This window comes from Calonectris borealis, chromosome 13 (genome assembly GCF_964195595.1).
Source record: "Calonectris borealis chromosome 13, bCalBor7.hap1.2, whole genome shotgun sequence".
Lineage (NCBI taxonomy): Eukaryota > Metazoa > Chordata > Aves > Procellariiformes > Procellariidae > Calonectris > Calonectris borealis.
Genome location: NC_134324.1, coordinates 23476743 through 23489828, shown reverse-complemented (window position 1 = coordinate 23489828; position 13086 = coordinate 23476743). Strand labels below are relative to the sequence as shown.

At 47.2% G+C, this 13086-nt stretch overlaps 1 protein-coding gene across 1 annotated transcript in view; it reads right to left on the bottom strand.

Annotated features, from left to right (window-relative positions):
- Positions 1-234: 234 nt before the first annotated feature.
- ZNF185 (zinc finger protein 185 with LIM domain) overlaps positions 235-13086 on the bottom strand; it is a 32483-nt gene continuing 19631 nt past the window's right edge. Inside the window, exons 19-31 of the mRNA XM_075161830.1 lie at positions 12345-12443; positions 11560-11673; positions 10810-10905; positions 9107-9187; positions 8777-8878; positions 8149-8307; positions 6691-6804; positions 6324-6419; positions 5072-5173; positions 3549-3617; positions 1375-1455; positions 918-1020; positions 235-333 (exon numbers count right to left, since the gene is read on the bottom strand). Coding sequence (XP_075017931.1) covers positions 235-333; positions 918-1020; positions 1375-1455; positions 3549-3617; positions 5072-5173; positions 6324-6419; positions 6691-6804; positions 8149-8307; positions 8777-8878; positions 9107-9187; positions 10810-10905; positions 11560-11673; positions 12345-12443 — 1315 coding nt within the window. The remainder of the gene's footprint in view (positions 334-917; positions 1021-1374; positions 1456-3548; positions 3618-5071; positions 5174-6323; positions 6420-6690; positions 6805-8148; positions 8308-8776; positions 8879-9106; positions 9188-10809; positions 10906-11559; positions 11674-12344; positions 12444-13086) is intronic.

Sequence of the window (13086 nt, the reverse complement as noted above, 5' to 3'; positions counted from 1 at the left end):
CCTGTTTATCACATTATGGCCAGAGATTCTGGCTCTAACCGAGACCCCTGGGACCAGCTCTAGCATGTTTCTAGCTAATTCTGCAACAAGGGTCACTGCTTCCCACTAAAAAGCCACAGGAAAATCCCTGTGTGGGTCACTCAGTAAATGTGAGGGTTAAATGCTCTTCATTCGGTAAACTCCATGAGCTCTCTCATCCAGCCATTTATGCTGACACCGCACAGGGGCACTCACCTAGAAGAGTTTCTCGTAGCACTTGTCACAGTGCACAATGTCCCGGTGGATGAATATTTTATCCAGAAGATCTCCCATTGCTTTGTGGCAAATTCCACACTGCCAAAGGGAAAACAAGGTGGTTGGACAGTAACCAAAGCACCATGCAGTAATGACAGCAGGGAGGGAGCAGAGAAATGAAGTCCCTGGATCCTTTTATAAAGGTGTGAGGATGCCAAAGCAGTGACCTAGTTTGAGGCTAAACTTTTCTACAACAGACAAATGCCACTGCAGGCTTCCTCCTCCCACACTCGCCATTTCCACAGACTTTACTTGTAAACTTTGCAAGGTTTGAGAGATTCAGCAAGATCTGCACTGGGGCACAAAGGCCACAAAGCAGCAAATCTGCCACAAGGACAGAGACATGAGGAAAGAGGGTGCTGCTATTCTATCAGATGACAATAAAGAATTCTCCTTGTTCTAATACGTATTTGTTTGAGCAGGCGAAAAACTTTTGGGGACACAACCAACACCTGTGACTGCATGACTTTTTTTGTCCCGATGTGGATGCAAGCATTTGGCACACACTATATACATTACTCTGAAAGTCTAAGGACAGAATTTGCACCAAGATTCCTCCTCCCACCGCTCCATTTCACAGCAGCACATAGAAGGCAGTCAGTAGTTAAGGTTTTTTTTTTTACCCTGAAACAGTATTCGTGGCAGCAGATGTTAAGATGCTCTATTATGATCTTAGGGCAGTCTCGGATCTCACGGCTGCAGTAACTGCAAACAGGTTCACTGGACCTGTGAAGGAACAGAAGAGTGAATTCCTCTGTAACACAAGCTGGTTCCAGTCCCAGCGCTGATACCGGAGGTTTCTTACCTAACACCAGCACCCATGAGCTACCTGCTTCTACATGCGTTTGACTGTGTCAAGTGACAGTAGAGAGGGACAGGTGTTACCCAGGGATGCAGAGACCACAACAGCAGGGCAGTACAGATCTTTAAGTCAATGCCACTGTATTTTCCAAAGATCATTTACACTTCATGTTGTTATTTCACCAAACACATACCAATATTCTAAAAAAGCAAAACCTTAAAGTAATTTCTGTTTAACAGTTTGCTGAAACCCCCAAGGACAGCCCCGAACTGTCCTACCTCTGCAGAGGAGCGCTGGACAGGTAGCTGTGGTGGCTGTAGGTTGCTCTCTCCAAATCGGTCAAATCCACAAGGCTGCCACTGGAGACAGAAGGAAATATCAGCACTTGACTGATATATGGGAAAAGCATCTCAGATGGAATCATTAATCACTAACCTAAAGTCCTAACTGCAACATCCCAGCTGCCTGTTCCTTCGAGAGAAGGTTGGTCCTTCCTAACCAGCTCTGAAAAGGCATTTCCCTAACAGAGAGGGCCACACTGACTGACGGAGCGGGGCTGTCAGCAGCACTATCTCCATCTTTGCTGTATTCACGCTGCAGATTCTCCACAGGGGTGGCAGTATCCTGCTCCCTGCCCCACACCACAATCACTGTGCCTCAGGTCAGACCCAGAGCCGACTCTGGGCTCAGCCTGGCAGATAAGGTTTGCGAGGAGTAGGCACCTCCAAGGACAAGCAGAGACAGCAAAGAGCTGGCGGCCCCAGCACCTAACTTCAGAGAACTGAAAAATGTGTCTGGCTGCTGCTGTGCCCACGGGGAGAGGCAGAATGTGGGCAGCGTGGCTGGGAAACCGGGGCACGCACCCTGAAATGGGGCCCCTTTCGAGCCTGAGGCTGAAGGAGGTGGCATAGGCACACAGCTCTGCAGGCTCTCCCACCCTGTCACCCTCCGTGCCGGGGGGAGCAGGGGGCATGAGGAAGCCGGTGCGGTTAGTCCCACGCCAGGGTGTGTCAAATGCAGCTCAGGAGGGGACTGAGAAGACCCAACAACCTTGCCAAAGCAAAGGGCAAGACACTGCTCCCTCTTGCTCTCTCCTTCCTCCAGTAACTTCCCAACCACGTGCTCGCACCCCCTTACTCCTTGCCAGCCATCAGACCCCTCTGTGAGCCAGGCTGTCTCATTAAAATGGCAGAAGAGGCAAGACTGGGTAGGCTGGGAACAGGGATAAAAAGAGGGGGAGCAGGAGAGGAGGAGGGGGAACAAGGGCTCCCCTGTCAGTGGGAGCCACGGCTGCCTTGGCTCCGCTGCCCATGGGCCCACAGCGTGCCTGGAGTGGGGACATGCACAGGCTGTGACCCAGACTATGGGGACCAACATATTTTCCACTGGCTGCTAGAGGAGATTGGCAAAATCCCGTGCTGGCTGCTGGACAGGATCTGTGAATCCTGCCTCCAATACACTCATCAGTAAAACTTCTCTGGCCTCACTGGGGTCCTGATGTTTACATATGGACCCTATAAATAGCAGCTATTTTCATGGCTTACTAAACTCCTAAATCCTGAACTATTATGCAGGAAAAGGCACGGAACACATCCTTAGTCTCACCTAGCTGAATGTTCCCTCCCTGCCTTCTGTTTGCCTGTGTTTTTTAGACGCTGCAGCAATACGCTTATCTTTGGTTGCTGGCATCTGCTTTGCTGACCTATAAGAAAGGCTAGAGATTTATGGAGTCTGTAATCAGCTACCACAGTAATGCCAACACAGCACTGAGGGAGGATAAATGCCAACAGCGAGGCATCAAACTGGGTGTTAACTGGCTGCCACATCAATGTAAGCACGATATACATAGGGCCAAATTCTGCTCTCAGTCACATTGGTGTCAATCTGGAGTAGCTTTACTTAGTTACCTTTGAGCAAAATACAAAAGACTGAAGATTTAAGCTTGAAAATGGTATCTTTTAACTTTCTCTAACTCATAAATAACTTTTTTGAGTGAGAATCCTCAACCTCCACATTTTTCTCAACAATTCCAATCGTTTGTTTATGTGTGCAAATGCACAGCAAAGCCTGACGGTGCCAAATATGCAGCCTAAAAAACTGCAGTGTAGTGTTTTCATCCCGTCACCCACCTTAGAGGCCAACCCACTTAGAGGGGGAGTTTACCCCTCCACTAGGAGTTGCGGGACAGAGGTCCTCCTGTCACCGCCACGGGACTCGACAGCCCAGTGGACCGCAGAGATATTCATCTGGGTCCCCAAAGCAGCACTGCTGTCGTAGCAAAACTCTCTGCCCACCCAATGTAATAATCCCTCCAGGGCTAATTAGCTCAGGCACAATGGCGTGCTGACGCAGTGTTAACTGTCCCAGCCTGGGAGCTTGCTTGGTGTGTGTTAGCTGGCAAAGCTTTGCACATGTACGTAGACACACGACTGTCTCCGGACACTCCTCGTACCTGCCATAGCGTGGGGAGGCTGATAACTCGCTGCTGTTCACGTACTCCTTCACAAAGAGGATCCCTTTTCTAGGAAGGGATAGAAACAGAACGAGAAGCATTTGCATTAGAAAAGACTGGAGCTAATGAGAGACAGCGCAAGGGACCACATGTGTGCATTTGGACACGTAATGTGTGCATGAAAAGGCACAGAGCGAGATGCTGTTGTTCTTAAATAAATGTTGAATATTAAGCATTGTTGCTAAATAACACCTAATATACCCCTCTAATTAACCCACCAAAACAAATCAAGTTAATTAAAAAGAATGGGATGGATAGTATAACTCTATCATCCAGTTATCCCCTGTTTTGCAAGGATAAGCCTTTTTCAAATCATGTCAGGATTATACACACAATAAGTATTTAGAGAGCTTGTGGTTCTAGCTTTTTGTCACTGGAATATCTCCAGCGTTTTCATCCATTATAAATTGCTGCTGTTTTGTTTTGGGGATGTTTTTGCTTACAGAGCTGACCTTTCTTGCATATTCCTCCCTCTTTAAAATTCTGATTTCAAAATGACATGCCCCCATCTGTCTGTCTGTCTACAGTGTCTGTCGCAGACCGAGGGGAGACACCGTGCCCACCGGCTCTCTTCCCAGAGCCATGAAATGAACTAATCAGGCTCTTTCTCCATGGTGCATTTTCCTTGCTGCCTATAAGCTATGACTAATCCTCTCCTCTTTAATGAGCAAACTAAGCCGTGTCACAGCAAGGGAAAGACAAGAAAAGCTTTTTTTTTTTAACTTAGCATAGACACTTCCCATGTCAAGTGTTTCAGGTGAGAGTCTCCTACTTGGACAGGTGTTGTGATAAGCAGGCTGTAGCAAGGCCAGGAGGACCCCAAAATTGCCCATCAAAGCCTACGCTGACCTCGCACCACTTTGAAACCCCACTCTAAATTGTGTAAAACTGTGCAGAAGTTTTCACCTCTGAGGTGGAGCCTGTGGAAACCACAAATCCCAGCATACAGCACTGAGTTGACAGCTGCACCGTGACGGGACGCTGTCTTCTGTAATACGTGACAGATCAGGGTCCTGTGCCAGCCCCACCGCAATCTGATACACTTGCTGTATGCAAACTGCTCGCTTGCTCATAATTGACAACAAGGCAAAGAGTCTTCCAAGAGCCCCACACCTGTGACGAGTGTGTATGGCACGAGGAGCTCCATCGTGTCCCTCCAGCTACAATGTGTTATGGAGGATTCATGATTTTGCCATGCTAAAGAGAAAAGACACAACTCAAACAGCGAGCTACATCCTGGTCCCTAAAAAAGGGCACCTGGAGAAAAGCTCCCAGCCCATCCCGCCCTTTTGGGTGGCTCTGGCCACGATGGCAATGCCTGTGCTCTTAGCCAGAAGTGGCTGAGAAATGTCCCGTGGCCCAGATGCCAAGCAGCAAAGCCTGCCTTGTCTTCACCAGACAGGATGGCTGCATGCAAAACCTGTATTGCAGTGGGAGGGTCATGACCACCCATTGCTCTTTACCCGGCAGTGCTGGAATCAGGCTGGTACCCAGAGACCGCTGGGCTGTTGTGCGGTAAGGTGGCCATCGGACTGCAGATCCTCTCACTCGAACTTGAGAGAAGCCTGGTGAGAGAGAGAAAAGTCTATGGGCACTGGAAACGCGAGCCGTGACATGATCCAAGGTGGCAGCCAAGAAAAGACCTATCACTGCTGTTAGGAGGATGCAATATTAAGGCCCTTAACAGTACAGATTAATTAATCTTTATCACAGACCAAAAAAGCTCCTTTCTCTGTTTACATCTGCCACATAAAACTACTACTTCCCTGGAGAAGTGATTTGGAAAAGTATCATTTATAGGGCCATGGGAGAAAAGATCAAACAAGATCTTCAAATAAGTGCAGACCATAAGTGAGTCATGTAGCCTGAATGGGAGCAGCTATGGAAAGAAACGGCACACAACATATTGCAGGAGAGGAGGAGATGGGGACATATTGGCCAAACTCCAACATAACTATCCCCAGCATAACTATCCCCAACTTAATACTTTCAAAAGCTGCAGAAAGGAGAAGGCCACTAAAATGTCTTCCGAAAACAGCTCTGCCTATCCACTCAGCAATGAGACCTGTTAAGTTTGCCTTGCAGGGATGAAGCTGATCTTGCCTGGAGCCAGTGCAAGGATCTTGTGCCTCCTGTTCACACCCACAACATACTCCCCTTTACAGATCCAACACTCGGACCTACACTGGTGCCTCCATACAGTGGCAGACTGCACGTGGATGGGCTGACACTACCATGAAGGACTGCAGAAAGCCCAGGGTAATGGTATCCCATATTGGATACCTCCTACCCCCTCCAACAGCCTTGTTCAGGGACCAGTTCAGTCATTTAATCATTGACATTCCGGAGATAGTGATCCTCTCTCTCAACATCTCTCTTTGCTTTTAGCTCTCTTTTTTTTTTCCTGTAGCCTCTGCAAAGGTGGATTTCTGGTCCAGGGAGGGTAGCCAGGAACCAGCCCTTCATTCTCCCGTCACTCTGTTCCGGCACCCCACATGGTAAAAAATCTCCAGAGACCAGAGATGGATGTAGCACAGACCCTGTGCTGAGTAGCTTTTGCTAGGAATGGTTTAAGAGCAGTTCTGTGCCTCGATCACATATCCACTCCCTGGAAACCATTCATCTCTAGTTCAGCTCTTGGCTTTGCTTCCTAGCTTCTCTTCCACAGCAGTTTCATGGAGGTTTCCCTCACAACCATCAAGACTACCCATTTACCTGGTGCTGTTATAGTTTAAGCTGTCCATGTAGAATGGCACCCTGTGGCTTCTCTGGGAAATGGACATGGTGGTATCTCTGGGAAAGGAGTCGTGGCTATGAAAGGAAGTGATACAATCTCAAGCACTGAACCTGAGCACGGGAGGGATTCTCACAAGTGGCGAGAATCTTGGCTAAATGTCTCCCTGCTTAGCATCAAAATCACCCACACACCACAGCCATCCACACAAACAGCACCTCACCGCACACTTCCCTAGATCCAGGGAATTAGAAAGAAGTGGGTCAGGACACTCCAGATACTGAATAAATGTAGCAGTGGGGTGTTCTTTGGGTCAACAAGTCTGAATCCCACCCTTTGACTTCTTACCGTCCGGCTGTGGGGTTAAATTCACAGTGCCCCCTGGCACTAGCGCCGTCATATCGGCTGTTCCTAGGGCTGCTTCTCCCATCATAAACTCTCCCTTCGTAATCTGGGGTAGGTCTGGCAAGGAAGCACAAAACCCTGATTACATTGTACCGGGAGTCACTGGAGTCCCCACATCGGCTGACTATATTTTGTCTCAGCAGTCACTATCACGATGCATTCTCCCTTTGCTCTGCCCGTTTCACCTGTGCTGGTTCCGCAGCTGCGGCACGCGTACAAAGCTCTGAGGCTAGGAAAGCAGACTTAAAATCTAACGCTTGAGAGTAAAGCCGAAGCAGTTCATAAATGGATGTATCTTCAGTATTGTTTCCTTTCCTACCGCTCTCCAAAACCATCACTGCACCATCTGCACGTGTGCACTGCTGACCAGTTGGCCCATCTGGGTGTCAGACCTGCACATTTTCACTTTTCCAAGACAGAACTCATTATCAGAATGGCTTTAACCTGTGGGCAGAGCTCAGGCTCTTTCTATAGAGAAAATGAGCTTACAGCTTATGGTCATTCTTTTCTTGCAAGTGCCCTGGGGCACAGATTATGTTTATATTGTATATCAGCACTTTGATCCTGATTAAAGCTTCAGGCAACTGTATAACTTAATGTTAAACAATGCTGAAAAACACTGCAAATCAATGCTGCGTTAAAGAGAGAAAGAGGGACAGGCTAAGCTCATCATAAGATGAGAAAAACCCTGCTCTGGGCAAGACATGCATTTGGTCTATGATATAAACCCAAGGGCAGGAACGAAGCACGAGTTTTTTGCACTGCAGAGAGACATGTGAGCATCACACAGTGCCGGGGCGGTGACAACAGGCTATGAAGTACAATAAAGGTCTGTCCCATTTTTTCTAGTCGTAGTCTGCAAATGCCTCCAAAAGCAAATGAGAGCTTTGTGACACCAACTTTCTGAAAGATGCTAAAAGAGGTGAAGGCTACATTCAGATCACATGAATGTAGAAATATATATATAGAAGTAGTAGTTATAAGTGTACAAATTGTCTCTTATGTCATTGAGGGTCATGAGAAATAAAAACCGGACTGCTCCTGAATCATTATCTCTGCAGTTACGGAGTTGCAGAGAAGCAGATGTGGTCTCTACACATCTGTCAGGTTTCCAGGCACCGTGTAGGTGGTCTGAATACAACCTGTCAAGAACTCTCCAGTATTACAGAGCAATTATGAACTCAGATCTCCTGAATCGCTTCTTCAGCCCTTCAGGTCCAAAAATGATCTTGTTCCATGTGTTGTGAGACCTGGCAATACTGTTGATCCCTCTGGGAACAAAATCCTGTTCTCGCTTCTTGATGCAGTGGTTGTACAACCTGGACCAGAGTTTCTGTCAAATATTTCTGTGCCAGCAGCTTTCTCTGTCTCTGTCTCTGCATTCCATCCCCAAACCCTTACCTTCTGGTGCTGAATACGTGGCTGTCTACATAGGACGGTATCCTGTGACTGGGGGCCGAGACGCTGGTGTTAAAAGGCTGGCAGTCCATGTACAGTGGCATGGGATGCTGGGTCTCATATGCACTGACAGCACTCTCTTTTGAGCTGAAGTTAGACCTGCTAAAGAATTAGAGCCAATTTGACCATAAAACCAGTGACTATATTTGCTATGACCGGCTCACACAAGTGTTCAGAATTTGCCGAGGCTGGATCATGCCTCTTTCTACTGGCAATAAGGAAAACCTGGGACACTATGCTGTTAAATAGGTTCTTAAGGTCGGAGGGAATGGCAGAGGTCTATCATATTTCCCCTCACCTACATGAGCTGAATTCCCAGCACAATGAAATGCTGCAAAATTCAGCAGTCGTCTAAGTTAATTTGTTCACTGAAATGAAATGGGAACAACCATATGTGGGTGGAATCCTAAACCTAGTATTCCTTTTGTCACTATCATTTGATTAGCGTACACTGGGCAAATTTACATAGGTCCAGGACTTCAGCCAGGTTTGTATCAAGAAGCAGGAATGGCAAAGGATGAGGATTTGAGAGCCATTGATGGGGAGGAACACAGGGATAGTCCCACTGTACCTGGCTGCCACTGGGTTAGGCTCATTGTGTCTCCAGTCTCCTGGGCTCTCATGGTGACTATCTGTGGTGGAGCAGGTTTGTTCTTCATAAGCTGGAGTGATCCTGGTCAGGGAGGAAAAAGCCTGTGTCTAAACCTGTCCACTGTGGTGAGTAAATGCAGTAACATCATGATGATGTTGGTTTCTGAATTCACGGGCCAAGAATGCTGAAGGTTTCTGAATTCACAATGCTCAAGAAATGAGCACTTGTAATGCCTTTGAACAGGGCAACAGGGAGAACACAAGACGTGTGAGACAGCAGTAAAGCATGCCTGGTCCCCTGGCTCCATACCTTTCCCGGCATGGGTCAGATTCATTTGTACGTTGGGTCTCTGGAGCAGTGATGCTGCTTTCTCTAGGTAGAGAGCTGGACCTGCCAAGACAGAAGACCATTATAGTCTGCAGAAGGGCCACGGCGCATAGAATTACGTAGGATGTATATGCAACCCCTGGTGAATCTCCTGCCTCAAGAAAAGTACAATATCCCTGCACGGGAATATGCCAGATAATCCAAAGAAATGTGGAAAAAAAAAAACCAAGGGAAAATACAGATCTCTTAAAAAATAAGGCTGAAAGGAAAGAAAAATAAAGCTCCTGATGAGCATCAGTTACCTGTTTACTCTTTCCAAACTTGACATTTTAACTCTCGTCATTTAGTTATGACGATTATGGGTTACCCAGTACCTCTACCTTACCTTTCAGACTGCTAAGAGCATGAGCTGGCCTCGTTTGGGTACCATCTCAGAAGTGTATCTACTAGATAAGCCTACTGCAGAGCCACCCTGGATTTACACCTCTGTCTACATTAATCTAGGGAAAAGTTTGTTCGCTTTTTCTATCTGGTTTTGTATGTTTGTGCACACCAACCCCTCTGGGAATACTGATACCCTGTAGAAAATCTGAAACTGGCTTGGATTTCTGCATCAAAACTGCATTTAATTAGACTCTAAGAAATTAATTCTCAAAATGCTTTTAAAGATTCTACCCTGAAACATTAAGGTTGATAAAGGAGGAGGGCAGCCCTTACACTTTACTTGCTACTAATTGAGGGCTTCCCTTCACCAGCATTAATTCGATCCTGCAAGTTCGCTAAGAGGGTAAGCCAGAAAACGATTGGTACAGTCACCCAAGTGAAAGCAAGATCAATTTTTTTTAATTCCTTTGCAACAAAGGTAGATACCTTAAATTCTTACTTCTGGAAAAACACTAATGTTCACTGAGCTATAGATTCCCATTCAGGTTGGGGTGTTCTAAGTGCCTAAAGAAGATATGTTTGTCCGGGAGCTCAGACTGAAAATCAATTTACTGAAAAGAGCAGGAGATAACTCCCAAGTCCTTCAGTGGAGTGATGCTGCAGAAGCACTCCTGACTGCTCCCTTGGTAACTCTGATCCAAAGTCACTGCACCTGAAAGCACTAAGGCTCTCGGATCAGGACTCTGCATTTCTCTCGGTGACTTGGTAAGCTTGAGGGCTTATCCAAAGGAAGTCCGTGGACTGGGGGAGGCATGGAGTGGGCAACAGATGGAGTTTTATCCATCGTGGTCACTTTGCTGGGGGGTACTGGAGAGAAAGGGGATGTTTTCTCTCTGTAACTTTTTTCTTCGGCAGTCTAACTTCCACTTAGGTCCCTGGGGACTGAGAACAGCTCCTTCTGCCTCCCTGCGTGGTGAAGAACTACAGTTTGGAGTATTTGTGGTACATCCAGGATAGCTACACTTGTCAGAAGAACCCAGGAGGACAGGACACTGACACCATTGCTCCCTCCCTGCTGCTTTTCCCAGCACCCATTCCTGAGCTCCCTCCTCCACAGTCCTCACCAACCACACACTCTGCTGTCCCACCACTCACTATGTATCTCCATGCACTCATGAAGAAAGCCCAGCTTGGTGACTCCTAACCCCAAACACAGCATCCTTAGTCCCTTCTCCAGAACCACCTGCAATAAATTCCCCATGTTCTCTCATCAGAAAGAGCAAGCCCATTATTTCTCTTACCTTCTTAAAGTGACCTCTTCACTCTGCACACAGGGCGATATCCCCTTGTTAATGTCCATGCTCCCATTAGTGCTGTCCCTGGAGCATGGCAAGGACCTGGGGGAGAAGAGCAGTCTGGTTTACAAGTTGATTTGAAGATGGGTTGCTCACTGAAACACATGAGGAAGCCCAATTTGACCAAGAGCCTCAACTCTTCAAATTTAGGGGGAAAAATACAGACAAAAGCAAAGAAATCAGTCCACAAAGTCCTTCCATTTGGACTGTTTTGCACGAGACAGGCTGAAGGCACCGAGACAGCCACTGCAAACCCAGTGGAGTCACAGGTCAGTGGGAAGGAAAATGGTCCTGTGCCAGGGTGACCAGAGTACAGCCTGAAACCTGACGCTGACTGGCTAAGTTCAGAAATGAGACCCAGTGTTACCACGGAGGTGTTACCCCATGCCAGATTAGGTTGCTTATTGGCATGTGTCTCTAGAGGCAGTCTCCACTTCCAAATTTAAGGTCTAGGCAGCAACTCCTGGCAGTCCAGCTGGACAGTGTTTGATGCCTCCAGCTAATGAGGATGTTTTCTCCCAGGCTTTCATATAAAACCATGGTAAAATGTTCACTCAGTAGAAGCAGGACTAGAACCAGACACAAAAGAGGAGCCTGGGAGAAGATTTTATCAGCATACGTATGTGGGGGAAGACGCGCAAGGAATTAACCCTCATCCTAAGGAAAAAGCAGGGGGGTAATTATCTGATTCCTTACCTAGTCATGCTGGGTTCATGTTCAGCATGTTCCTTTGACTTGGGAGGCTCTGGGTGGACATCATGGTCAGGAGGTTCTTGTCCCTTCTCAGTATGGTTGTTTGAGTCCGAAAACCTGAAATAAAGATCTGTGCTTAAGGCAGTGGAGAAAAAACATGCTGGAGTGGGTAGACATCCATTCCCTAGACAGGAGCCATCAGGTAGGGAGCAGGAGCTCTGTTCAGCCAGAGCTATTCCAAACTGCCCTGGTACCAGATCTGATGGGAATCATCTGGACAAATCCCATTCTAGCTTGCAGGATTGCAGCTAAAGGCCTTTCATCCGAGATTGTCACAGAAGGAAAACGTTAGGCATAGGAGAAAGCACTCGTGTCAGAATTCCTTGGACTGACAGATGCTTCTAACACCTCAGGACACATTCATGCATGATTTTGCAGCATTCATAAATGCTTGGATAGTACTTGCTGAGATCTCTGGGCAGCAGAAGGTACTGCCTGCCACTGTAGTACCAAGGGAACCATGCTGATGCCGAAGGACCTATGTCACGTGCTGTCAGTGCAGAAACTGTGTCTTAGACTCACACAGTCTGTGAAGTCCATCTCATCCAACTGTCTTTTCCCATCAGTACGGGTGGGATTACCTGCTGTAATGTGCCATTGTAAAGTCCTCACGCCTGGGTGCATAGCAGAGGAGCTGTTCTGTGGTCTCAGTTACATTGGGAACAGAATAAGACACGAAGAATTATGAAGTGAGTAGATTCTGTGGGTGAGTCCTACTGACCACTTACCCTTCTTGCATCAGCTCTGGTTTATAGTCATCTGAGGCCCGCGTGCTCTCGTGCCCCCTTTCTCCAGGGGTGTTCCCCTCTTTGACATCTTGGGAAGACCTGGCAAAGGAAAAGAAACCCCACTCGTGGCTGCCAGGCACAAACACCTGAAAGCTCAGTTCAATGCACACTGAGAAGAAAACAAGGTTTTGGTGGAGGATATTCCAAGGGCTAAGCTCTAACCAGCACAGTGAAGCACTGACTTCAGCACGGCACAAAGCACTGCTTAACTACTTGGAATTCAACGGATGGGTCAAGCAGCAACATTTTCACACACTGAAACTAGCTCTTTAAAATCCCAGTCCAAATTATGTTTTCTCTAGACAAGCATGCTGCTTTCTAGCATGAAAGTAAACCTGCGGGGTATCGGATTATTTATTGTGGCTATATCATACATGAGGATGTGTATGCCAGGACAGGCATCACATCTGATACAGTGTCTAATAATACCTGAGGCTGAATTTGAAATGTTCCTCCCTGTCCAATATTCTGAAGGATTTTTGTAGCCAGACTCACTCATTCTGTGTATCTAATGATACCACTCAACACAGCTTCATCTTCCCTTGCCCTTCTAGCTCAAACTCCCTTGTCTCAGGCTGCATGTTGACTTCGCACTGGACCTTTGGAGTAACGATGCTGCTGTGTCTCACAGAAGAATTGGACCTACTGGAGAAGGAGTCGTTCCAGCATGCTAAGTACAGAG